Source organism: Lissotriton vulgaris, chromosome 9 (assembly GCF_964263255.1).
Source record: "Lissotriton vulgaris chromosome 9, aLisVul1.2, whole genome shotgun sequence".
In the NCBI taxonomy this organism is placed as follows: domain Eukaryota; kingdom Metazoa; phylum Chordata; class Amphibia; order Caudata; family Salamandridae; genus Lissotriton; species Lissotriton vulgaris.
Window position 1 is genome coordinate 497,024,960 of NC_141697.1, and position 27,992 is coordinate 497,052,951.

The window sequence follows — 27,992 nt, forward strand, 5'->3', positions numbered from 1 at the left end:
TTGGGGCAAGAAGATTTTTTTCTTCTGCTAGCCATGCATTGTGGTCAGTAAATAGCGCATGCCTATTGGGCTGTTACGCCCATTCCATGTGAGAAATGGTTGCTCAAGTGCTGCCACATGTTCCGGAGGAGGTCCGGGCAATTCTCTCGCAAGCTGTATCAGACTGGAGAGATGCGGCAAATCTCACCATTTGTTGTGAGCTTGACACCACCGATTCTCTAGGCAGAGCAATGCCATTGATGGTGGCTGTTTGTGACCATGCCTGGCTCAGAACCTCTGGCTTTTCTGTAGAAGTTCAGGCTTCCCTTATGGACATGCCCTTTGACGGCACCCATCTCTTCGGGAACATGGCAGACATGGCCCAGCTGCGCTTTAGGACTTGCGGGCTATGGCCAAGTTTTTGGGCCTTTCGGTGACCACCCGTCCGCTTTTTGCCCCTTTCGTGTCCCACCATATCCCACCCACAAGACTGCGCACTTTCAGCAATCTCTGTGCTGCTGTGAGCACAGCTCCATTTGACCATGTGGGTCATGTGGCCAGAGGTCCAGTCAGTCCACTCCTCCCCCTGCAGCCTCTAAACCTTCCTATTCTGGCCCTTCAGGATCATGGCCGGCCAGTAGGTGACAGGAACAGCTATCACCTCCGCCACTGTCAAAACATCACATCGGAGAAGTGGGTTCTTCTGATAGTCTGAAGGGGCAATCCTTCCATGCCACCCACATATGACCAACTGATGGAGGACCCCTGAACTTGTTTCAGGAGGAAGTCAGGACTCTCTAGGCCAAGGGAGCCATAGAGAGGGTTCCGGTTCCAGAAGTAGGCTGTATTTTCTAATCCCTCTATGTTCGTGTCCCAAAATAGGACACAGGCCTACGTCATGTTATAGATCTGCAAACCCTTTACTACTTCCCCCAAATTCTAAAAGGTCAAAATTCTCCTTTTGGCTCCGGTCTTGTCTGCCCTAGACCCAGAAACTAGACGATAGCATTGGACTTGCAGGATGTCTGTTTTCACATTCCTGTCCTGCCTGGCCATTGGCGTTACGTGCTGTTCATGGTTGGCCATGAGCACTTTCAGTTCACAGTGCCCCTCTTTGACCTCACCAGCACCCCTTGGGTGTTCATCAATGTGATGGCGGTGGTCGCAGCTCATCTGCACAGCTCTGGGGTGCTAATTTTCCCCTATCTCAACAACTGGCTGTTGAAGGCAAAATCGCCCCAGACTGTCCTCTCCCACCTCCAGTCTATGGTTTATCTCCTGCTTTCACTAGGGGTTCACTATCAACGTGCCAATGTCACACCTGACTCCCTCTCAGATGCTCCCTTTCATCAGAACTGTTCTGGAAACAGTGCAGTTTTGGGCCTTTCTTCCCGAGCAGCAAGTCTAGGAGATTCAAGCTATGCTATCGATGTTTCAGCTTCTATCTTAGATTTGTGTGAGAATGACTTTGAGGTTTCTGGGCCTCAAAGCCACCTGCATCCTGCTAGTGACACAAGCAGATGGTATACGCAGGCTCTGCAGTAGGACCTGAATTTCCAGTGGGAACTATAACAGGGTAATCTCTCTGTCATGGTCCATATCTTGGAGGGAACTGCACAGGATCTGCAATGGTGGCTGACCAACCTCGATTGGGTCGGAGGCAGACCACTCTCCCTTCTCCAACCAGATCACACAGTAATAACAGATTAATCATTCCAGGTATGGGGCGGCCATCTGGGAGAGGTGGAGATCAGAGGACTCTGGTCTCCGGCAGAATCCAGACTCCACATTAACTTGTTAGAGCTCTGAGCGATTCACTTGGCATTGAACGCGTTTCTCCTTTCCGCCAAGGGAAAGCTGGTTCAGGTATTCATGGACAATACACCGCCATATGGTACTGCAACAAACAGGGCAGGGTGGGGTACTGGACCCTTTGTCAAGAGGTACTGCATCTCTAGACAAGGCATATCTCTTGTGGTTCAACACATGGCAGGTTCCCTGAATACCAGGGACAAACTCAGCTGTAGATTCCTAGCAGATCACGAATGACGTCTCCGTCCTGAGGTGGTGCAAAGTCTCCTTCAAAAATGAGGAGAGTCTTGGTTTGATCCCTTCACATCTGCACAGAACGCACAATGTCAAAGGTTTTGCATACTGGAGTTTCCAAGGCGGCACTCTCTTGGCGACGTTTTTCCTCTCAAGTTGTGCTCAGGCCTCCGTACACCTTTCCTCCAATGCCACTCCTGTCCAGAGTGCTCAAGAAGATCAGGAGAAACCAGGCCCAAGTCATTCTTTTGACTCTGGACTGGGCACGGAGAGTCTGGTATCCTGAGCTTCTCCAACTGAGCATCGATCCTCCAATCAGGCTGCCCCTTTGAGAGGATCTTCTGTCGCAGCAGCATGAGAGGGTCCTCCACCTGAACCTGTGTGCTCTAGGCCTTCTTGCGTGGACATTGAGTGGCCAAAGCTTCAACCTTTCTCCCAAAGTCTGTGATGTGAGTTTGGTAGTCAAAATCCCTCTCCCAAGATTGTGTACGTCTGCCGGTGGCAGAAATGTGTCAAATATTGTACAAAAAGGTCTATTGATCCTCCTTCTGCTTCCCTCTCTTAAGTCCTTCTCTTTATTTTAACCCAGGGCTTTGATCTGGGCACTCTTAAAGGGGACTGTCAGGATCCTCTTCCTAAGGACCCCGACCCTACCTGTCTGCCTGATGGAACCGCCCCTTTCTTTTCTCTCCAGCTGCTGGAATTAGAAGTATACCGGCCCAGACTTGAGGCTTCCCCACATCAACGCCCCTTTAAGGATCCAGTCGACGAGTGGACAAGCCCCACCCCCTGGAGGTGGGACAGAGGAGTGTCAGCAGAAGAAAAGGATCCCGGAACCAATGAGGAGTCATCCCAGAACTGGAAGAATGAAGATGAGCGAGCACCTCAAGAGGCAGAGACCCGAGAGCGGCACGAGAGAGGGAAACCCGCCATCAGAGGGCCTGTTGCGGCAGCAGAAGAAGAGCCCAGAGGCCAACCTCTTCACATGGCACCCTGCCACGTTCCAGGAGGAAAGTATCTAGAACAGGTGCGTGCCCGCCTCAGGGGAGCTGGGAGGCTGAGTACAGCAGTACCAGGAGGTGGGAGTGAGTAGAGAGACCGAGTGGGAGGCTTAGCATCTATATCCTATCCCTTCTGGTGACGGTCCCCTCCAACCACACCTTCGTAGAGAACGCCAGGTGTTGCCTCCCTTCACACCCCCTCCCCGTTTATACCGGTTGGGCAACCACAGCACTAATAGTGCTTCTTTATTCTGTTTTTTTTTCCATATCCCATGGAGTACCCAGCTCATCCATCTTCCAGCCATGACGCCAAGGAGGAGAATCTCTATCCACCTGAAGATGAGGTCTGCAGCACACCCTTCTGTTTATGTTTTTGTTGGCTTCTTTAATAAATAAGACTTGGCATAGCACACCTGGTGTCGCGTTCCTACCTGCCCAAGGGTGACAGGGACTTTTCAGCCTTGTCTGCCTTCTTGAGCTGCCAGCATAACCCTCTTTATTCCAATCCCCTATTGTAAACAGATTTCTTAAGGGTTTTCCACCTGCCTCATTCATCATGCCTCAGTGGGACCTTTATTTGGTTCTCACCTTCCTGATGTACGCTACTTTCAAACCTCTGCACAACTGCTCCCTCCGACTGCTTTCCATCAAAACAGCCTTCTCAGTGGCAATAATTCCTGCCAGGTGGGTGAAGCGAATTGCAGGCTCTGTCATCCAAGACTCCTTACCTGGACCTCGATGTTACCGAAAATGGTAACACCATTCCCCGTGTAGCAATCAGTCACCTTTCCCACTTTCTATGCTACTCCACATCCCTCTAAACAGGAGGAGCGACTCCACTGTCTGGACCCTAAAAGAGCTTTGTCGTTCTACCTTGACCGCAACAGTTCAGGGTAGATGGCCGACTCTTCGTGGGGTATGTTGGATCAACCAAAAGGTTGTGCCGTGCAGAAGAGGACAATCTCGCGATGGGTCCTCTGCATCAAAATTTGCTACTCTCTGGCCAAGAAACAGCCACCTGAAGGCTTAAGGGCTCATTCCATCAGTGCTAAGGCGACCACAGCATTGCAATGTTGAGTTCCAGTTGTTGACATTTGTCAGGCAGCAACATGGATTTCACTGCACACGATCACTAAGCACTACTGCCTGGACATTCAAGTCTGCAGGGATGGCCTTTTTGGTATCTTTGTCCCGCAGATCTTCCTGATCTAACCTTGTCCACAGTCCCTCCTTTGGGGATGGTATTGCTTGGGTATCTATTCTAAGGTAAGGAATCAGCGGCTAGATGTCTCTATCTGATGGACATGTTACTTAACTTTGATAACTCCTTATCTGGTAGAGACATAATCTAGCTTCAGATTCCTTACCGACCCACCCATCCTCCCTGCACTGCACATAGGTTTTTAGGGTCAGGGCTGATCCCTTTAAGTGCCCTAGTTGTCCTAAACATAGTCAGTGCACTTCATGGCTCTGCTCTCCTGGCGTGGAAAGTCATGAAAAGCAACTGATGTCAGGGCACCGTGGTGGCGCCTATATAGGTGACACGGATGTCACTTCTGGCACGGATGATGCAGACAACGCAACTCAGAGCCGACCGACGCCACCTACCGGCGAGCAAGGGATTGCTCAATCAAATGTCTTCCCGATCCAGCCTGATGCCTGGGATATTCTAAGGTAAGGAATCTGCGGCTAGAATATCTCTCCATCAGATAAGGCGTTACCGAAGGTAAGTAACTTGTCCTTCAAACAATTAATATATTTCTTTAAAAAAAACACTAGTCATACAATCACCCAGTAAACCACACAAACTGTTAAATATCTCAAGAAGGTGATATAATATGATGAAAAACATCAAATGTGTAAAAAATGTAAAATAATAAAATATTTTTGTACACCAGATACTTTGATGTTGATATTATGGTCGAATGGTATTTTGGAGTTGATCTCCAGGAGACATACCTTTTAGGTTAAGGAAGATCTGAGTATCATCTGTGTACATGTGATACCATAGAGGCGTAACACAGGATTGCTAAGGTGCCTGATCTCTATGCTTGGGTACCTAAAAAGGAAGTGAACCAAGTACGAGCTGATCCGCTAACATCTACCTGTGCATATTAATGATGAGTTATATTGTGCTTTATGCTATCAAATGCTTCTGAGACATTCAAGGGGATTAGGGCATGTCATAGGCCCTGGTCACTTATAGTTAGGAGGTAATCTTTAAAAATTTGGAGAGTTGTTTACTCACAGAGGGGGATAGAAACTTGACAGTGATTGCTTAAGAAGTTGTTTATTGTGTACCACTGGGACATCACTACAAATCCTAGGACCTTACAATGCAAGAAGACGCATGGTAGGGAAGTAGTTGAAAGAACATTTGTTGGAGTTCTGTGTTTTCAATAATAGCCTGTCAATTGTGTGCTTGAGGTTTGATCAATTTTGCCAGTACATAGGTTAGCTCTGCTGAGATTAATGATGACAGGGGCAAGAACTAAGAGACATAAGTCAGGGCCGGCCTTAGGCATGTGCAAGCTGTGCACCTGCACAGGGCCACCAAACCCCAGGGGCCACCACACCAATATATTTCCTTAATATAATAATCCTCTGGGGATGAATACATATTTGCGTGGCGGCCCCTGACAGGGATTTGGCGGCCTCCGGCTCTGTTCCACTTCCAAACACCCTGACCCCCCCTCTTCAATTGCCTCCGCGCTCCGCCCCGCCCAGACCCCCTCTTCCAGGGCCCCCTACCTACGCTCCCTGCCCAGGGCCACCATTAGCCTAGAGCCGCCCCTGCATAAGTTGACTGGCTTTGCTTTGCATATATTTATAGGTGGCAATGCTTTTTGGATGAACAGCAGAATCTAGGTAACCTCAACTCCTTGAACTAGATTGAAGTTTCTTAGGGGAAACTACCAGGATTACGAAAGTGTATTGAGTAGGCTAGATGCATGAGAGAAAGAGTTGTGTAGTCTCCTCTGGTAGTGATGCAATTGCAGAAGAAGGCCTTTGGGTTGTAGCATAGTTTAAGAGATGCTCTTGTAATGAATTGTCTGCATAATGATGCAGGTTTGGCGATTTTTTTGTGATGCAAGCTAGTTTTATATACTCTATAGTGGAACTGACGGAAATGATCTGTTACATTATGAAGTTATCAAATACGTTATCTTACAGCACATTCACTGGTTTAGACTTGCTAGCATGTAGATACTTCAGATTAGTCCCATGAAAGGAAACTCTGAGCAATGAATTTTTAGTGCTTCAGCACACTTCTGAAAAAAATTATTATGATTAAATGTATGGGTAGCGTATTAAATAGACAGCCTACTAAAACAGTAGTGATTGTTATCTGGTATTCAAATTTGTCTTTATTTTTTGTTTACTTTGTTTGTGTGATGTGGCTGAAGCAGATGTCATATTGACTTACTGAGTGCCAAACTTAATAAATGCTCATGACAACTGAATGACTGTCCCTCACAATGGCACCCAGCGTCCACACCTCAATATTTCACCTTTTGGTTTAAATCAGTCACCTCAAGTAACTAAAACCCTGATGTACCAGAATTGTTTTATTGTACAGCACTTACGTTTTTAATAATATAATAATCTAAAGAATATTGCAGGAGCTGCCGAAGGACACTTATATGTATGTTATATGATAAGGTCATAGCTGTGCACAGCAGTTTATCAAGGCTTCAGTGGATGACAGATCTTGCACGTGAATTATCCAATTTACCGTTTTGTCCTCAAACTAGACTGGTCCTATTCAATGATGAGGACAAATTGGGTTTATTGGAAGCCTACGATTCTTAACAAGTAGTATGCTAATGTTTCAGTTAGTTGTCACTGAAGCAGACTTTTTCTTTTTTAATCTAACCATAGGAGTAATCAGACATTCAGTTGTTGTGTCAAGATGCTCTTACTATCTTTGTTGGGGGGGTGGTCACTGATCTACTGCATCCTTTAGTCTTTTTGCTGTTTGCATAGACGTATAGCTATAGATTGGATTAAAGGTTCTACACCCACTATGAATACTTTGTAATTAAATTAGTAACAATGTGTTAGAAGAAGACACCTTCCAAGATTCGTCCCAAAAATATTTGGTCACTTTGCATAAGTTATACTTGTCAAAAGTGGTAAGTGCATCACAGGATCATGATTCCTTACAAAGTGATCATGAGAAATATTTCCTTCTATGGTCATTTGTTACCCAGTGTCTTTAATGTCCTATGTCTAGCAGAATATGGTTAGTAAGGGCCTGATTATGACTTTGGCGGTCATAGGACTGCCATCCAAATGACATCGGAACAGTTGGCGGTCCGCCCGCCGGATTACAATGTTAGCAGTTTGCTGAACGAAAGACCACTGGAGCACTGCCATACCACCAGCCAGTAGTCGACGGCCTCAACATTAGTAGGGGAAAAGCTGCTGTCAAATGGCAGTACAGAGAAGTTCACCGCCGTTGGAATTACGAGTTGGCTTTCCTACGAGCCGACCGTTGCGGGTAGACTACCTGTGTTGAGTTGGCAGATCCCACGTGGATCCCTTCCTCAAGGTACCCCCTTCACAGCAGCATCTTGACCCCAAAGAAAACAACTCTGTTGGCACCGAAATTCAGGTAAATCCGTTTTGTACTATTTACCCATTGACTGGACTGGGCACATATGGTCTGGTCTCCAGAAATGGGAATGTACTGGTAGTTGGTTTTTTTACACATCATGCATATGTGTACATTCAACACTTGTGCAGTCAAAATATACTAACATGAGAGCACGCGACGAGGTAGACAAAATGGCCGCCCCTACCTGAGCTCCGCGATTTTGGCGGCGCTATTAGGAGAAGGACGCTCTAATTACCGGCATTTTGGGTGCACTTTCGGCGGATTCTATCATCGGAGATGGTTCCCCTCATCTTGGTATGTTTTTTGGGGCTCCAAAGCCATTTTCTTACATAAATATCGGTGAAAATGCTCCCCACTCGAAAATGGACGTCATTTTGTTTTTTTCACCCTTTTTTTTTTAAAACAATGATCATTTTTCTTCTGCTCCTGCTTCTGGTCCTCCGATTCTCTTTCCATTTATTGCCCTTTTGTTGCAAATGTTGGCTACCTCTCAAAATTGACTGGTTTAAGTAGCCTCTTGGTGCTGTTTTTCCCTCAGCATTATTCTTGAAGTGCCTCATTAGAGCAGGTGACTTATCCTTTTGTTCTATAATACAACGCTACCTGTTTATTGAAACCTGTTGTATTGCTGCAAGCTTATTTCTCTTTGCGTGCCTCCCAACTGTCTATTGCTGCCTTTTTGGTCAGTTCATCACCTCTGTGCCTTGTGGGGTGTCTTCTTCCATCTACATCCACGCTACCCCTCTCAGCTGTGGTCAACATGGAGCACACACATAACTCCAAAGCCTCCAACGCAGCTTCTTCTACACGCAAAGACTCTGCTTCTTCTGGCAAGCATCTCAAAAAGGATCCCCCCCCTCACCCTCCAAGTCTCCTCTTCCTGTCACCTTACAGGATATTATGGAGGAGCTACGTCTTAACCGCCCTTTCATTGCTGATACCACCACTACCTTACAGAGACTAGACGAAAAGTGGTCCAACTTGGATAAGAGGGTGTCAGACGTTGAACAAGGGATCAGTGATGCTCAAGATGTTGTTGCTAAGGTCGCTAATCTTACGAAGGAAGTCGCTATTCTCAAGAAGACTTCTGAGGATTTGGAAAATCGCAATAGGCGCAATAACCTACGTATTTATGGTATTCTGGAGAATTCGGAGGGGTCAGACATCATCCAATTTTTAAAGGCACAAGTCTTACCTATTACTGGCCTTCCTAAGCACCTGGATGTGAATATTCAAAGGGCGCACCGTCTTGGACCAAAGAACTCTTCTGCATCTTCCAAACTCAGAGGCATTATTGCTTATTTCCTTCTCTACTCGGATCTAATGACTATTCTTCACTCTGCTAAACAGCACAAACAGTTAATTTGGTCTGGCCACAACATTTTTCTCACTCAGGATGTTTCTAAGCTGACTGCTGCACGACGCAAGGAGTTTTCTGGACTTACGTCCTACATTACTATCCATAAATGCCAGATACGGCCTCATTCACCCCTGCTTTTTCAAAGTGACTTATAAAGAAAGATCTTTCAGCTTCGACGATCCAGCGGACCTTCGGAAGTTTATCAACATGTATAAAGAAGACTCCATGGATCACAGCAGTTGTTAATGTTTCTGTGTATTTACTTGTTGTTTTATAACTTTATGTTTTATGGTTCCTCATGGTAATATGTTCTTGTTTTTCTCATCATGTTTCTTTTAGGTCTCCCTTTCTATGTTCTGGCTGTATCATCCCTTCATTGTGCTGTTCCGTTGTCTATTTTTGCATCCTAGTACGCTGCTTTCCTTCCCCAATTGTTTGATAAGTCTCCTTCATTTGTTTTATATTGTCGTGTTTGGTCTCATGATCCTATTGTACTGTTCTCCTTTCATAACCTATAACTAATGTTTTTGAGATCATTCATTTGACGTTTTCTTTTTTTGTGCGTCTGTTTGTCCTTTGCGGCTCCCGCTCTCACTCTATTGTTCTTCGTGCTTTTGATCTGTATGGCTGAAGCCCCTTGGCTTTTTGCCATTTTCTTTCTTTTACTTCATCTCAGGGGAGTTTTGGTCTCCCGTTCCTCTCTTTTCTCACCTACCGCTCTCCCACCTCTCTCTTTTTCTGTTCACTCTCTTTCTTACTCTTTTCTTCTCTGTATGGCATCTGTTACTCATTTCTGCTTTCTTCTTTTCATTATCCCTTGGCTTTTAATTTTAGACTTAGCTTCCTCCTTTCCATTTACTCTATTTCTCACCTACTCTTTATTTTTATTTGTGGTAATTATGCTTTCCATTTCTTCACGATCGTTGCTCTTTTTCAAATTATCTCTCTTTTCTCTCCTGAGCTTTACTTCCCTGGTTGCAGTGTATTTTTTCCTTCCCTATTTTTTCTCAATTTTTTGTTTACTTTTCTCTCTAATCTTTAAATGAATGGTCTTCGAGTAATATCTTGTAATGTTAAGGGTCTCCGAAACCCGGTGAAAAAGCAAAGAGTTTTATCTCACTTAGCAAGATTGAAATGTCAGGTTGCTATGTTGCAGGAAACGCACCTTTCCCAAAAAGACCTATCCTCTTTACACAAGCAGTGGGTGGGAGAAATTTTCTGTTCACCTTAGGTCAACAATAAGAATGGTGTTGTTATTTTGTTCCACAAGTCATTGTCTGTTCAACTTACCAACGAGATCTCTGACTCCGACGGTAGATGGTTATACTTAGATGTTATAGTCAATAAATCTGAATTATCTTTTTGCAATGTATACGGTCCTAATGGTATAGACCTTACTTTTTGGAATGAATTTTCTAAGTTTTTATCCTCTCAATCAAATGTTGACCTAATTGTTGGTGGTGACTGCAATCAATTATTGGACCCTTTCCTGGAGTGTAAGTCTCAGACCAGATACACTCCCAACAAGATGCAAAAGTCTTTTTCTAAAGCAATTTCTTCTAGAGGTCTAATCGACTCCTGGAGGTTGTCTCATCCTGATACCTTGGAATTTCCTTTTTTTTCCCCTTTCCATGCATCACACTCCCGGATCGATTATATTTTCCTGACTCAACATATTTTTCAATTCATGACAAATATTGAAATTGGTTCCATTCTTATTTCCGACCATGCCCCTGTCATTCTTGATATTGATCTAGCTTCACATACCCTTAGCTCCCGTCGCTGGCGTTTTAACAATTCTCTCCTTCTGGACCCTCACTTTATAGATCAATTTACTTTATTTATAGATACATTTTTTCATAATAATCTTAACTCTTCTTCCCAATTTCATTTTGTTTGGGACGCTTTTAAAGCTTTGGCTAGAGGTTTTATCATTGATTTTGTTTCCCACAAAAAGAAGCAAGCCCTATCCAAGTCCTCCAACATACTTAAGCAGATTAAAGATTTAGGGCACCTCTTTTACACATCTAATTCCCCAGATGCCCTTGCGTCCCTTATTAAAGCAAAACTCTGATTTAATACATTTTCTTGTGAAGCGGCCTGTAACCACCTTTTGAAGTTTAATTCTAGGATGTATGGTGGGCGCAACAAAGAAATCAAGAAACAAAAATCCAGCATAGCTATCATTACCGACTCACAGAGTAATCGCCATAGTACCGATGATAGGATTCTCTCTTGTTTTGTTCAATACTACTCCTCTCTATATACCCCAGAATCGACTCCATCCCGCTCTCAAATACATTCCTTCTTTCTTGATATTCACAAGTCTTCATCCACAGGTCTTGATTTCTCCTCATTAGATGCTCCTGTTTCTGAACAAGAGATTTTGCAAGCAATCACTCTTTTACCCAAAGATAAGTCTCCTGGCCCGATGGCTTTACCGTTCGATTTTATTTCCAATTTAAAAAACATCTCATACCTCACCTCTCCTCCATGATAGCTTCCTTTCTCGCTATGGGAGAATCTAAAGGATCCTTTACTCAGGCCATGTTATGTTTACTCCCTAAAAAAGATAAAGATCCCTCGCTCTGCAAAAATTATAGACCCATTTCTTTAATCAATACAGACTGCAAGATATATGCAAAAATGTTGGCCTCTCGTTTAAACACTGTAGTTCCAGATCTAATTAATGTTTATCAATCCGGTTTTGTTAAAGGTAGTCCTTTACAGATAACTTTAGAACACTCCTCAATATAATTCATCTTGCTTCTAAGATGACTGACCCCCTTGCGGCCATCACCCTTGATGCAGAGAAAGCTTTCGATAGGGTTAACTGGGATTTCATGTTTGGGGCTTTACGATGGCACGGCTTCAGTCCTCATTTCATTGATTTTATTCAACTCCTCTATTCAGCCCCCTCCACCTCTATATGGGTTAATGGTGCTCAGTCTTCTTATTTCCCCTTACATAGGGGTACCAGACAGGGCTGTCCTCTATCCCCCCTCCTTTTTATTTTAGCATTAGAACCTTTTCTTGAAAAGATCCGGTGCTCCACTTCTTACTCTGGTTTTGTTTATAAATCACTGGATATTAAGTTCACTGCATATGCCTATGATATTTTACTTTACATTTCTAATCCTTCTACTTCCCCAGCTGCCCTTTTTTCCTTACTCAATGAGTATTCCTCTGTTTCTGGGTATAAGCTAAATATTGATAAGTCTGAAGTTTTACCCCTAAATAAGCATTGTCTTCCACATATGTTTCAGGACTCGGGCTTTGAATGAAATCCTATTGGCATCAAATGTTTGGGTGTTCTGTATGCTAACTCGATTAAAGACACTATTAAACTCATTCACAAAGATATTCTTTCTAAGTTCTCTTCTCTCATAGAACGTTGGTCTCCATTGTTTTTATCCTGGTGGGGTAGACTGTCCACTATAAGATGATTCTTCTTCCCATTGTTAACTTCTATCTTTCTATGTTACCCATCTCTCTTCCCGCCTACTTTTTTGTTTGTTTCCTTTGGAACAATCGCAAAGCCAGGATATCTCTATCCCGTCTTCAACATCCGAAGCACTTGGGAGGGGTTAACTTTCCGAATATTGTTCATTTTCATTCTTCTTTCACTTTAAAACAAATTTGGCCATTTCTGTCTGATTCATCCTCTCCTCCTATCACTGCATGGAGTACCTTGGAGTTGGCACAACTCTCTCCCTTCCCTTTCCTCGCTGCCACTCACTTATCTCAACCTCCTAAACGCTTCCTTTCACCCACTTTCAAACTCTTCAGAGCACTTTCCCTCTCACTGTTTCGCTCATCTTTCTCTCCAGCTCATTTGCATTCACTCATACCGTTATGGTATAATAACTCCCTTAAAGTTAATAATCAAGCTCTCTTTTGGAAGGAATGGATTGATAAAGGTATTATGCTTGCTGATAAACTTTTATCCCATGGTTCTTTACTGGATCTCTCAGATATTTGCTCGTCCTTTCATATATCTAATAAGCATTCTTCCCAATTCCCGGACTTTAAGCTAGCTTTTTCTTCCCTTATCTCATACCGCAATTCTCTCTCGGTTGATACTCCACCAGACTCTCATCATTTAGATTTCACCACGACACTCAAAGCTGCTACTATTTATGAAAATCCTCTCCCGCTCTATCCCTGATCGTTTAAAATCCAAAACAGAACTTGCCTGGGAAAAGGATCTAGCACAAGATTTTTCTTTTTCTGTCTGGGAGTCCATCTGGTCATACTGTGTCCCGTTCAGCTAGCACTACTCAGACTCTGTATTTCTTTTATAACCGACTTTTCCTTACCTCTGCTGACCTTCTCAAGTTTAATGCCTCTGATTCTAGTCAATGCTGGTCCTGTACTCACCCTGATAGTAATATTTTTCATATGGTTTTCCAATGCCCCCTGGTTAATTCCTTATGGAAAAGTATATGGCGTAAGCTGAATGATATTTTGGTCTCCAACCACGCTTTTGATATTGCTTAAATTCTTTTAGGTGGTTCTTCCCCTATATGGAATGTTTCTAATATTGTTCGTCAATTTATAGACTTGTTTATTGCCATCTCTCTGCAGATTATTACTACAAACTGGAAAGATACCTCAAATATCTCCTATACTGCATGGTGGAACCTGCTATGTCATCATCATAGACTTGATCGTGCCCATGCTACAACTACCTCTCTTTTGATAAAAAGAGATTTGTTATGGTTACCTCCAACTGATTTTCTTTCCAAACATGTAACATAATATGCCTTACTGTTATTAATATGTTATTTTCACTTTTCCTCTCTGTTCTCTATTCTTTCTCCTCTGTTTCTTCTTCTCTCTTCTCTTTCTTCCTCTTTTCCCTTCTTTTTCTTTCTTTCCTTTTCTCTTTTTTTTTCTTACTCATAAATTTAAAAAAAGCATGTTCTCTTAGTATAGATATTAGGTTTTCCCCTTTTTTGGGGATTTCGTGCACTTTGCAATTCACACTTTTATTGTACTTAACAGGTTTTTCCATTTTCTTTTTTAATATATATCTTTTTGCTTTCTTTTATTTCTCATAGTATTGTGAATTGTACTTTGTACTGATGTTTTACATGGTATATTTGTTCTAATAAATCTTTTTAAACTTAAAAAAATATATACTAACATGCATAGATGCATATAATAAAATATCCCCTGCCGTCAGAAGCGCCGCCTCTGGGCCAGTGGTAACATCGTAATACTGCAGACAGGAGACTGCCGCTGCAGCAGTCTTATTGGGACCGCCACCGAGGTGGTGCGGCTGTAATACCACTGAACTTGCAATCGGGCCCTAAGTTTTGCTTCTGCTTTGTTACTTTAATTGTAAATCATTTACTTTTTTCATGTTTAACTGATAAGTACATATCTAATTATATATTTTTCATTAAGTAAATATAGTGCTGCTTAACTTGAGGGGAGGTTCAATGGTAGTAACCTATACGAAAACGTACTTGAGATTTAAACTTTGAATGAGCATAAATCTTGTAAAGCTAATTTTAAACATTACCTGTTCAAACATTTATGACAGAATATGCAGTGGTCAATGTTTGTAAATAAATATTGCTGAAACAGTAGCTTTGAACTTTTGAATTGTTTGATTTATTTTAGAAACGTCCTGACACCGCAGTGAACAAGCGCCCAGAGCATGCACAAGTCCCTACAATAGCACATTTGCAATCTCACATGCAATTTAGGTAATAAATTATAGTAACAGAAAGTATATGTGTGTGTGGCTGCTAGCTGACCTTTTGAAATGTCAGATTCAAGCTATACCTATCAATTTCTTTTTGTAGACTGTCCATGCCTCAAAAGCAAACAAACAAGAGGGTCGATCATCGAACATCTGAAACAAGTACGTATTTAAAGTTATTGTTATTTATTATTCACAGTCATTTTATCGCACTATTTTCCAATTTATCCTGGAGGAAAAATTCATTTAAAATGAGAGTTCAAGTCACAAAAAAGAGTGATGCTATAATAGATTTGACTATGACCGTCATAAATGCAGCCTTCTTTCAATTAGCAGGAACTGCAGTACTTAGAAGAAAGGGCTGGTTAAAGTCCACTGATTTCCGAGCCAAGGTACAATCCAAGATCTTGGACATACTGCTTGACAGAGATACCATTTGGAAACAATTTTGATGTCATGCAGTCAGTGAAGCCTGACGTACACTGCTCTGTCACAAGCGCTCTCCTTTGATCCTGCCATTGGGTGACACTACTTGAAGACCTTTTTTCAGCTTGCTTCCACCATAAACGCTAGTTTAGAACCTGTGCTACCCCTCAATGTTCATTCAAAGACTTTCTAGATCCTTTTGATAATAAGATCTACACCAGATTCCATATAATATTCAATTTATCAATTCCATTCCATTTCCAAGCTTTATTGAAACCTGAGAAGAGTTCTGATTCCTGTTAGTGCTGCTTGACGTGTCCTTCTTTTCTGTGGATACCCTGTGCAGTATTGTGCCTTATGTGTTTTTCTTACTTCGCAGTCTCACCTTTCTTTTTGTCTATCCTTTCTGCCCTGATATCCTGATGTGTGTGTTTTCCCTGTTGGTCTTCTGAACATGTATTGGCTAAGTTAGCAGCGTTTCTCTTTGCTTCCTTGTTCTGATTTACTGTTCTGTCCTTGTTCTGAATTCCTGTGTTGTTCCATGTACCAGCAGGTCCCTACTTGATACAGGGCCTGTTTGGTACATCCTCATGGTCCTTGTTCTGAATCCTAGTTCCTGTTTCCATACATCAGAAGTGCATTACTTATACCAGTGCCTGTTCGGTACAACCTGCTCCTGATCACTATATTCCTGTTTTTTCTTATTTCTGAATCAAGGTTCATAATTCTTTGTACGGGTTTTCACCCTGTCTCCTTGTTGTCTTGTCTGGCCTGTATTCTGGTTATTCTTTTCATTAGGATTTTCTGTTCAGTTTCAAATACAGCCCACTGTCTGTTGCAGTCCGTAAGCAAATTTGGTCTCCATTCCTATCAGGTAAGGGAAAGACTTCTGTTGCTGCAGTCATGTCATTTGAAGTCTTACCTGTCTAGTCTTGTTACCAGATGCAGTCCACCTTGCACTGGGTACCACTGTCTCTATAGCAGCAGGCCCCCCAACTATGACTTCACAGTAGTACTCTTGTTAAGAGCAATCTACTGGTGTCAATCCAAAGAGTGTTCCCTAAGCTACTAAGAGACTTCTTGTCATATGCAAGTGCATCCCTTACTTTGGTCAAACCTCGTTTTTGTCTGTCTCCTGTCCTCTATAGCACTGTAAACCACATTTATACTTTGAGTAACCTAGTATTTACCTTGCCCTGTCACATAGGCAAGTTACCTCTGGAATCACCCTTCCGTGCCTTTGCTCCTTGACAAAGACGGCCTTCCTTTTCATGGCGCTAGAGGATTACAGGTATATAGTGTCATGTAATTTGAGGTACATGCTTTTGGGAGCCACTCATTATTGTGCACTTATTCATTTGCTTAGGCTATAAAAGCTGTTCATTTGAAATAACAGCTGCATTTATTGTCATTATTGAGCATTACATTCATTTGATTGATTTGATAGTGTGCTTCTAGTTCATATATTCATGTTTTCATTTGAATATGTAATGCTATGAAGAAGTCATAATCCTTTTAGGCTTTAACACCTTACATTACGATCATAAAGTTTACTTTTTTCAAAATAAACCACAGGAGTTTTCTGCAACCTGCTGTCTGCCGGCCCTCTTCATATTTGAATGTATTCCATGAGCACTGGAAATGGACAGACTCAATCCTATAAATAAGCTTTTCCAAGATGGTGGTCGGTCCATTAGAGAAGGTTAGAATTTCCAATTCCAAGATGTCGCAGAATCTCTTTACTTACATAAAACACCTCTTACAAGAGAAAGTTGGATTGCAGTGCATTTCATTCTCCGATTTCTCCCCTTGGTCTTCCCCTTTACTTCTATTTTACACCCTCATTTTTGCTTGAAGTAGGTTGGATAGTTTTCCTCGTGGAATCCTCTCTTGGCTCTAGTCTGTTTTTTTTTTACTTCTTGATGATAGGAAGAGTTTGGTGCCTTGCTGATTTCTCCAGTGTTACCTTCATCTTCAGTCAAGATTCATAAGAGTGCCAAATGTTTGCAAGTTTTTCCTCCTAAATATTACTCTCTAAATAAGACACTGGACACCCATCACATATATCATTCTGTGTAGGGTGACACAGTGGCTACTGGGAGGAGTCTGCCTTTCCTCATGCAATTTAAAAGGATACTCAACAGATTTTATCTGTGTCCAGTCCTAGACAGTTACTCTCCTACCAACCCAAAACTTTGATTCAAGGGTGTAATTGACATTCAGGGAACAGATTAAAAATGGAGGAAATGCATTTCTTGCAAATATCAAGGTACTTTCCTTGAGTCCATGCCTCTTCTAATGTACTGGATACTGTAATGGAGAACCCCTGTTATGGGAATGTCATAAAAAGGATGCCCCTTATTCTTGCTAGGGTCCCACTGCCAAGGAACTGTGGTTATTCTAGAGTAAATGGACAAACGGGTAACTAGTTTGAGGAGGGCTCATGAAAAATTAGATGAATTTGAATATGAGATAGGAGCCATCTCAAGAGCACAGTAGTTTTGTTGCCTTTTCCACTTTATAGGGACCAATGTATGTAAGCCTGATTAGCTAGTGCTAATAGATAAAGATTTGTGGAGGAAACTCTTTCCCCATTATTTTCCTGAGGAGGGCTGGTGTGTTGTGTTTGTTTTACAGTGTAAGTCTTGGAGGTATGGAGCTGCTTGTAGGCATTTAGGAACCCTGATTTTATTTAATTGACCTTATCTGTGGCAGCCAAGGACTCTGGATCTCTTACTAAATGGACCAGAAGAGTGAATGGTAAGCATGGCATATTGTCCAATGCTAAATATAAGGATTGCACAATAAGTATATCAAAGAGTGAAGAGAAGCATCATGTTTATTCTCTACATCTCAGCCACAGAATACCAAGGGCCTGTTCAGGAGCACACAGGTTCCTCACTCTACATTCTTCGTGACAACAAGGTTCCACTGATCAAGTCTCTTTTCGATTAAATGGCCCAGAAGAGTGACTGGTAAGCATGGCATATGGTCCAATGCAAGATAAAAAGGATTGCGTAATAAGCAGACCAAAGAGTGAAGAGAAGCATCAGGTTTATTATATAAATCTCAGCCACAGCATACCAACGGCCAGTTCAGGAGCCAGCAGGTTCCTCACTCTACATTCTAGAACAGAGGTCTTCAAACTTTTGGATGCCGAGACCCCCCCTGTCAACATTTTCAAGCGTAAGGACCCCCTCCTGACATAAATTTCTAAACCTCTAGGTTATGAGGAAGGTGAGGACCAAATTATGCGGCAGGCTCCACTAAATTGTGTGAGTAGAAAATGTAAATAATGTTCTGTGATGCTGCGTATTTTGGGTTAGCATTGCTTTATTATTTAGAATTATTTTGAAACACAGTAATACTGAGGAAAGATTTCACCCCATCAGTACCAGTTTATAACCAAAATGCAGCAATTAAAATCAGAAAGATGTCTAGTCAACCTCTGTGAAGGGCCTCCCAATCTGCTGGAATTCGCGCTGCCACATCAGAAGCTCAACTGGCCACGGCCGGGAGCAGCAAGGGTGCATTCAAACCGTGGTGGTCTTGTGCAGAGTTAAGCAGCGTACCCAAGTCCCTTTCCTCTCACCCGCCTACTTCCGTCCCTCTCTTCTCTCCTCTCCCAACCCTGGATCCCTCTCTCACATTGCAGGCAGATGGTTATTAGCCCCAGGACACCTTTTGCTAACAGTAGCGCACTACAAATGTAAATAATAGGCAGAAGCAGGGGATCCACTAGACCCGAACTTCTGGGGGGGGGGAGGCGGGGGGGTATCACTCCCAGCCAGAGCTTGTCCAAGCACTGGTCGCACACAGTGCAACAGTCTTTCCACCTTCTCCATGAATTCCCTTACTACCACTCACCAACAATACACCTCATCTCTCTATAGCACCTGTCGGACAAACATTTCATTTTTTTATAGCGCTACTCATAGTTTACTCACACTCAGTTCTGTGATGTGCATGGTACATCTTCTTTATACCAGGCACTTTAACCTTCTGCACTGTGTGGGTGACAAGAGTGCCCATGTGACTGCACGGTGAGCAATGCAACAGTGTGAGAGTATGGTAAAAGGAGTGACTGCAGGGTAAGTGTAAGTGAGATGACCATATGTAAGTGCAGAGAGGGACGAATTAGTGCATGGTTAGTGATGGCCTTGTTTGAGTGAGCTACAGGTTGAGCAGTAAGGGGGGTGGGACAGGTGAGTGGAGTGTCACATGAGTGCAGGGTGAGAAGTGTGCTCGTGTGACTGCAAGGTGAGGTACAGAGTGAACAATGCAAGCACATTTTTAGTGCAGAGTGATCACTGTGAGAGCAGGGTGAACGGGTGAATGTTGTGAGTGCATGGTGATCAGTGTGAGTGCAGGGTGAGCGGGTGAATAGTGTGAGTGCATGGTGATCAGTGTGAGTGCATTGTGATCGCTGTGAGTGCATGGTGATCGCTATGAGTGCATTGTGACCAGTGTGTGTGCATTGTGATAAGTGTGAGTGCATTGTGATCGCTGGGAGTGCAGGGTGAACGTGAAAGTGAAGGCGATAATGAGAAGTGAGTAGTTTGAAAGCAGGGTGCATTCCCAGAAACTTGAAGCGTAGGGTTTCAGATATAAGTTAAACTATTACTATAATGGCATTAATCAGGGTTTGAGGGTGGAAGAAATAAATAATATGCTGATCCTGCAACAAACTTCCAGTCTAATGATTAGGGTTACCAGCTCATTCAATTTTGATGGCCCAGAAATAAGCAGTCACCTACATCTGTATTTTTTGCACTTATCTGTGAATACTTATACAGCAAATATAAATAGAAAGCACTTTTAATTGTGTTCTCGGGATGCCTCAATGATCCATGACTAATAATTAAAGAAAATAAAGACAGAAAAGTCACATCACTAATTAATACATACTTTTTATAACTCAATTTAGTGTCAAGAGCAGGTCTCTGCAGGATCTTTAACTTTTCATTAAATGCATTCTCACACTACAGCAGTAAGTGTAAAAATACAAATGTAAAGAATAGGCAGAGTGGGGGCCCAGGGGGTACTGGAACCATAAAAAAACTAAGCTTTGGTAATCAGTTAACAAAGGCATGTAAATATGCTAATGGTATCTAAAGACCTGTGAAAAACTGGCCGGAGATAAGACTCCAGACACTGCCCAGCCGAGGCCCCAGGAGCGCGAGCTGCACTCCATCAGCCCGGGCTGAAACACAGGATGGGGAGAGGAGGGGGGCTGAAGCCCTGGAGGCACTGTGAAGGCGCGACCCCCTTTGCATCGCTCCACGGCCCCCCTGGGGGTCTCGCCCCACAGTTTGAAGACCCCTGTTCTAGAACTTTGTGACCACAAGGTTTCACTAATCTAGTCTCTTCTACAGTGTTCTGGTATCTTCTACCTTGCAAGTGACATAGGTGATGGAAAGATACCACACATCTCCCTTTTTTCACTAAAGATATTTTTCTCAGATTTCCACTACATCAAATGTGTACTCTTGTAGATTAATGACCACTTTTTTAAATCTACTAAAAATTGCCACCATTCCTTTTATTGCCTTCTTAAGTGGCGTGTGATCTGTTTTAAACTTGAACATGGTCTTTGTGGGTGTGGGGGTGTTGACAAACTTCAGAGATCCCAACCCTAGTTAGTGTTGTGAGTGGGTGTGTGTGCTTGTGTTCATGCATGGGTCTGAGTGATGTGTATGTGTGCATGTGGGCCCCTCCCTGGTAAAATTACCACCCACCTCTGGTAAAGATAATTTTTATTCCTGGAACAAACGTGTTCAAGTTTGGTGCAGTGATCAGAGCATTCTTAACATCTTTAAATTCTCTCCTTCAATGCTCATCCCACTCAAAGATTATCCTATTTTTCAACAGTTTACGCATATGGTAATTTTAACTAGCAAAATTGCTGATTAATTTACTATAAAATTCTATAATTCCAAAAAAGGATCTCAACTCGTCTTCGATTTTGGGTGCCACTAATTTCATTATGGTGTTAACCAGATCTGCTTTGGATAGTACCCCTTTTAGAAGTACATTTATGCCCAAGATAGTTTATTTCAGGCCATACTCTTTGAATCGGCCCAAAACTTGTCTAAGGGCCTGATTAAGATTTTGGAGGTACTCCTGATGCCCCTCTGTGGCTGTGATTTCAAGAACTCTGTTGAGTAGACCTGCCCGGCATATTTAGATGAGTGCAGGCTCTGTTGGCTCCATCGCCATTAGCTTGGTGGTATTCCAATGAGCTGATTTAGATGTCCCCGGTGTGCTGGCAGGGGTATTCCTAATGGAGTGAGTGCCTGGTGGAGTATAGGCTGGTAAGTGTAACTTATTTTCAAGTCAATACACATATATGTTATATGGGCAAATGTGCTATGTCCCTTTTTGTTACATATTTCATGCAACACAAACAACATGCACACACTATTGAATGCACACCCTCAACCACCAAAACCACGATCTTTTTTTTAAGTATCAATACAGGTGTGTTTAGTTTATCTTGATAAGTAGGAAAACTAACACTACTGCATTACACATAAGAAAACATTGACTGCAAGAGCAATTCCAAAAATACATGAGGCTACAGCAATTGTCAACATATGTTTCATACTAAGACAATTGTAAAAGTTGCTTACTTTAGATCCTTTGACAAGAGAGTCATTTGGCGTCGTTGTGGAGTCATAGCAGCAAATAAGGGACCTGGACGATGGGGTTCAAAATAGAAACGGAAGTGGAAAACAGTTAAAAAGGTATGTTCTTACCTCATTCCCTTCCATTCCGCCAACTCAAAGTCACAGTTGCCTTGACGGAAAGCCACATAATTATTAGCATGACAGTCATCTTGGTTGGACTCCTGCTGACAGCCGCTTCTGCCTATGGCGCCATTGACATGGGTGAGAATTCCTGGCAGAGTCGGTGGGACTCCGGCGGTCTTTCGTCCATGGACCCACCAACATCTAAATAGAGCAGGGGGCCTGTCAAGTAGGTATGGGGTGAATCCATAAAATAGTAATGGCGAGACTATTACCGACAAGAGCTAAACCAGGCCCTAAGTGTTTCATTATGTTGTGCCTGAGAGTTCCCAAATTTCAGCACAACATCCTGATAACAGAACACCTCTGGGATTCCAGACAGTATATTCGACATGGCTCTCTGAAAGATTGACACTGCTGTTACCAGTCCGAATGGCATGCATCTAAATTTGTATACCCCCATGAGTGTGTTGAAAGTAGTTATCTTATGAGGGGTGGGTGTAGATGGTTCCGGTAATAGGTGGATGTTAGATCTAATGTGGAGAAGAGAATTGCTCCAGCTACAGTTGTGATAATCTTTGTTATGTTTGGCAAAGGGAACTTATCAACAACTACCTCTTTGTTGAGTGCCCTAAGTTCAACACACAGTCTGCTTGTCTTGCCACCACAATTGGTGCTAACCATTCAGTTGCTTCCACTGGTTCTATTACATAGAGTTTGCACAATTTTCGAACTCAAGAGAAGACTACATACTTTTGCTCACACTAGAACTGTTTTCTCTTTAATTTTTATCTTGTGGACATATTGTTTGAGACAACCTAATGTTTCTGTGAGCACATCAGAATATTCTTGCGCAAAATCAGATCCCACCTCTACATCCTTGCTAGCATTACGGATCAGTATCCGAGTTTCAGCATTGGGATACAATTTAACTCCTATGCTTTTTTGTGCTAGCCATCCTAAAATGTTATCTCCTTTACATTGCACATAAACCTTGCATACTCCACATCTGTTTTTATACTTGATCTTTCCTACAAAATATCCTATTATCTTTATTGGCTGACAATCATACCCTCATGCGTGTATATCCATTTTGTGTAGCTTAATGTATTTCCCCCTCTGAAATTATTTTTAGTCTAGAGAATGAATCAAACATGACCACAACCTCAAGGTTTTCTACTTTTACCACATCTTTGGGGTTGCTAGCCTCTCCATCAGTCATCAGCAGTACAATTTCTTTGCACACCTAAGGCACACCTTGTTTCTCAGGTTTCTTGCTACCAGAGCTACTACTACAGCATCTAATGAAATATCCTGTCTTCCCATACTTCTTAAATACAGCTTTCATTGCTGGGCATTGCTTATTCTTCGCCATGTGGCTAACTCTCCCACATCTGTAGCATTGCTCCTTGAAGGCACGATCACTCCTGTCCTTTGTCATAGGCGTACACTTCATTTTTGTACCTCATTTTTCTCATACCAGTCTATTTGTGAATTTTCCTTACTATTGGTGTCTTGATTCATTTCTTTTACACATCTCATCATGTGCTCTACTTGTATTGCCACAATCAACACATGCCTCTAAGAGAGGATCATTTTTTAGTCAAAGTTCCTCCCTTATCCTTTCGATTTTATAATTGAACAAAAATTGGTCCCTAGTGCATTCGTCATTTGTTGCTTCAAACTTACCTGAGGCTGTCAATTTACTCAACTCAGACACAAATTCCTCTACTGTTTCTCCTTCCTTTTGTAAGCGCTTCCCAAAATGATAATGATTGTCCTGATATTAAAAAGGAAATTATTATCTCACTTATTTATGCGTATTTCCACCTGGACTCATTAGCACTCAGATCAGGTAGGTGCTCTAGGATACCTTGTCCCTCTGTTCCTAAACAATGTTATAGTAGTGCTATCTTCCTTCCTAGACCCAATTGGGCCCACAAACTATGGAATAATTGTTAAAGACTTTTTTCCACTTGTTCCACTTCAATTGTGGTTCCCCAGGGCACTTTAAAAATAATGGGGAAGAGTAACATTCTGCATACTCACTTCTTCATTTTGATATCACATAAATATCTCCCACCCCACTTTCTCTTCCCCCTCTACCCTCACAACCAAACAGGGGCTTAGGTGTCTCAGTATATTGAAAAGCAAAATGTATTCACACACTGCGTTTCTGTCTTCTTTTCATTACTGCCACCATTAGTGTGGTTACCTCAACTGCCTCAAGGTGGTGTTGGCTCTGTTTAGACAGGAAAATGCTCTGAAGCCCAACTCAGAGTCAAGGTGACCTAGCAGGCTGATTTCAAAATCCAGCAAACTCCGGGCAGTAGGTGGCATACCACAAAAAGTCTTCCCAATACTTCTTGCAGATGCTCCTCCCTCCACACTTACACAGAACCCCACTGGAACAAGGATGCCACTTGCACCTTGAAGACAGACTTAAGGAAGGTGAACAGTTCTACTGGAGTGAGACCCTAATTCAGGTTCTTAGGTGCCTACATTTTCCTCATATTTCTGCAAGTGATTTAACTGTGGTGAATTTCCATGCCAAGCGCTCACCCCTCATGCTCACAATAATTCATAGCTGCTTGAGTTTGGCATCAGTTCTCTAGCTCAGCGTACATCGCTCACGCTCACAACAGTTCATTGCTGTGTGTACAAGCATCAAACATACTCCCTTCAGTTCATAGCTGCTTAGGTCTGGCTGTCTAAAAGGAGGGGATTACTCATGTAGTGTGCACCCACCACAGAAAACCGCATGCCCTTGACACTGACATCAGAAGCAGAAAGCGGGGTGGGGAAGTCATCTTTCTTTCTAATTGTTTACTCCCTCAGCGGAGGTTGAAATCACTACATCTCTCTGGCACACAGTTTCTTTCCCAAGTCAATAACTCTAACATCAGCAAAAGTACTCAGTATGTCCTAGAGTCAGTTTGACACAATGATCCTGGACTCAGTTCTGTAACTAGGAAACCACCATGTATGCCCTTCAGTTCCTGAGAGTGGCCACACTCCATCTTACTGCTGCATCAAGTGCGTGTTGATGGGTCGCATGACGTAACCATGCATGCAATAACAATGCATGCCTAAACAATGCGGTCTTTACCACAACTGCGTCTTTACCATGCATGTCTTTACAACAAATGTTGTTGTAAACACATGCTTACTAAAGACATTTGCATGGGAAAGGTAAGGCCACAGCCCCCTATCCTGAGCCCTAAAATCTGAATCCAGCCCTAAAACCTATAAAACACCCGAACCCCTCACCCTGAGCCCTATAACTGGCCCCTAACCCTAAAACTATGCTAACAACAGCCCTAAAAACACCCAATCCCGAGCCCTAAAACCAGCCCCGGCTTTAAATACTACCCGACCCCACACCCTGAGAGCAAAAACCCGGCCTCCAGCTCTGAAAACTGCCCTATCTCCAGACCTGAGCCCTACGACAAGCCTTCCCGTCCTAAAAACACTCCAGCCCCCCTCCCTAAGCCCTAAAACCAGCCCTCAGCCCTAAAAACTGCCCCTACCACCCACCTTGAGCCCTAAAACCCGGTACCGGGCTCTAAAAACAAGCCCAGCCCTGTCCGTAACTACTCACCAATCTGCATCCCGATCCTTCCCGTTCCTCACAATATCTTCCGGGCAGGAAGTCCTTCCAAGTCTCCATCACCTCCATCCCCGCCCATTTGCTGTGAGTCTGGAGCAAATACTGCCTTTACTACACATATGCCTTTACAACGAGAATCATTGTAAAGGGATGCATGAAAACGGAATGATCAGGTAAAGAAATATGTGTGGTAAATGCAAGCGTGTTAACACTTGTGTTGTAACAGCACGCATGGTATCCTGTCTGTATTGCCAGTGTCCAGTGCAAGATAAAAGGGCTGCGTAATAAGCAGACTGGAGAGTGAAGAGAAGCATCAGGTTTATTCCATACATTTCAGCCACAGCATACCAACTGCCTGTTTAGGAGTGCGCAGGTTCCTCACTCTGCATTCTGGAACTTTGGGACCACAAAGTCCACTGCAGCCTGGTGCTCCAGCAAAACTAGCCAGGGGTGCTGCAAACAAATGCACACAAAGCACACAGTTTGGGAACCACTGGTTCATTGTTTATGCCTAGCATGTTTTTGCATTTCTGGTGGCTATCTCCTCGCTCGGCTGAGCTTGTTTACAGAACCGCTTGCTTTTTGTTTTTTTAATGACGCTGCTACTTTGCTTAGGAATTCTGCACTTTTGAAATTCACTCACTCGCACGCATCTTCCTGGCCCAGCTGCTGTTGGTTGTCATGCCCACTCGACAGCCAATCAGTGTGAAGGGGCGGGGCTAAGGATGCCACCGGCTACTTTAAGCCAGTCGCAGCACTCGAATGGAATTCTGGTGGCTATCTCCTGGCTCAGCGGAGCTTGTTTACAGAACCGCTTGCTTTTTGCTTGTTTTAATGACGCTGCTACTTTGCTTAGGAATTTTGCACTTTTAAAATTGAAATTCACTCACCCGCACGCATCTTCCTGGCCCAGCTGGTGTTGGTTGTCACACCCACTCAACAGCCAATCAGCGTGAAGGGGGGTGGAGCTAAGGCTGCCACCGGCTACTTCATGCTGGTTGCAGCACGGGAGCGCAGCGGACGTGTGCAGCTGGCGCGCCGGTGTCGTTCCTAAGGCAAGCCTGTCTGCGCCCGTCCATGCCCTACCGGGAACTGGGACCCGCCACCATGCTCAAAAAATTATCTACACTAGTAGTGAGCTGATGGCACTTCATGTAGCCTCTACTAAGCTTAATTCCCTTACTTACTCTAGCATGATGGAACAAGGGATCCTGGCCCTTAGAACCTCTTTCCCTGAATTCAATGGTGCCCAGACTAAAGGCCCACCTGAGCTTTAACACGGCAATGCCCACAGCGAACAGGAGTTCTCTGTTATATATCTAAATACCCGTTCGCTGGTCAGACATCAAATGGACATCTTTCTACTGCTGAAAGTTGAACAGCCTGATCTCCTTCTGCTTACTGAGACCTGGTTATCCCAGGAATCACCTCCCGATATTCTTGCAGCATTACCCTCTGACTATCACATTACTCAGGCTAACCGCCCCTACGGGAAACCTGGCGGAGGGGTAGCGATCATTACGCCACATGATTGTAATTACACGGTTCTAACCCCGCTAGATTTACCCTTGGTGGATAACCTGGTGATCAAATTTGAATTTAAATCAGATATTGCCCCTTTGGTTTGTATTCTTCTCTACAGACCTCCTCAAATGATGCCTCTCTTTCCCTACACCTTGGGTGAACAGATAGGTCACTTGGTAACTGATTATGGGAAGGTTCTGCTGTTTGGTGACTTTAACCACTTGGTGGATGACATTCTTGGTGGTCCACAATCAGCAGAACTGACAGAGCTCCTTTCTGGACTGAATCTAACTCAACAGGTATCCACGGCCACGCATATAAAGCGACACATTCTTGATCAGGTCTGGACTCTTAATCTTTCTACGTCTCCCTTTTTAGTTGTACCTTGTACCTGGTCCGACCATTACATCATCAAATTTAATGTTCATATTAATCTCATTAAAAGCCATCCTAGCTTGGTTGTGCACAATCGCAGGAATTGGAATAAGTTTGAGAAACCTTCATTCCTTACTTCCCTTGCCAGTTCGATCCTCTCATGCAACTCCTCAATCAGCTTGGCTGATACTCAGTTGACCAGTTGGTTACTGACCGCCAGTGACAGGTTTGCTCCTCTTAGGAAGGCTCACAGTCCTTGCCGCCATGATGCCAGGAAATGGTTTTCTAACGAGCTGAAACATCAAAAATTGGAAAGAAAGTGGCGCAGTAACTATACACCTGAAGAGAAACAAGCCTACTTAGATTTTTTGAAAGCTTGTAAAAAGTCTATCTTAAAGGTTAAAGCGGCTCACTTCTCATCCAAAATTTTGTCAGCAACTAATCGTTCAAAGGAGATCTTTCACATCGTGAATGAGCTCTCTAACCCCAACAGAGTTTTGTGTACACCTCCCTCTTCACAAACCTTCTGCAATGCACTGAATCTCTTTTTTATTGATAAAATTTACAAAATCTAATCCAGTATTCCGG

The 27,992-nt window shown here is 43.1% G+C and overlaps 1 protein-coding gene across 1 annotated transcript in view; it reads left to right on the plus strand.

Moving 5' to 3' along the window:
• The window catches only part of C9H14orf39 (chromosome 9 C14orf39 homolog), a 1,344,786-nt gene that overhangs the window by 984,360 nt on the left and 332,434 nt on the right, over positions 1-27,992 (plus strand). The window contains exons 11-12 of the mRNA XM_086939475.1: positions 14,639-14,724; positions 14,824-14,882. Coding sequence (XP_086795601.1) covers positions 14,639-14,724; positions 14,824-14,882 — 145 coding nt within the window. The remainder of the gene's footprint in view (positions 1-14,638; positions 14,725-14,823; positions 14,883-27,992) is intronic.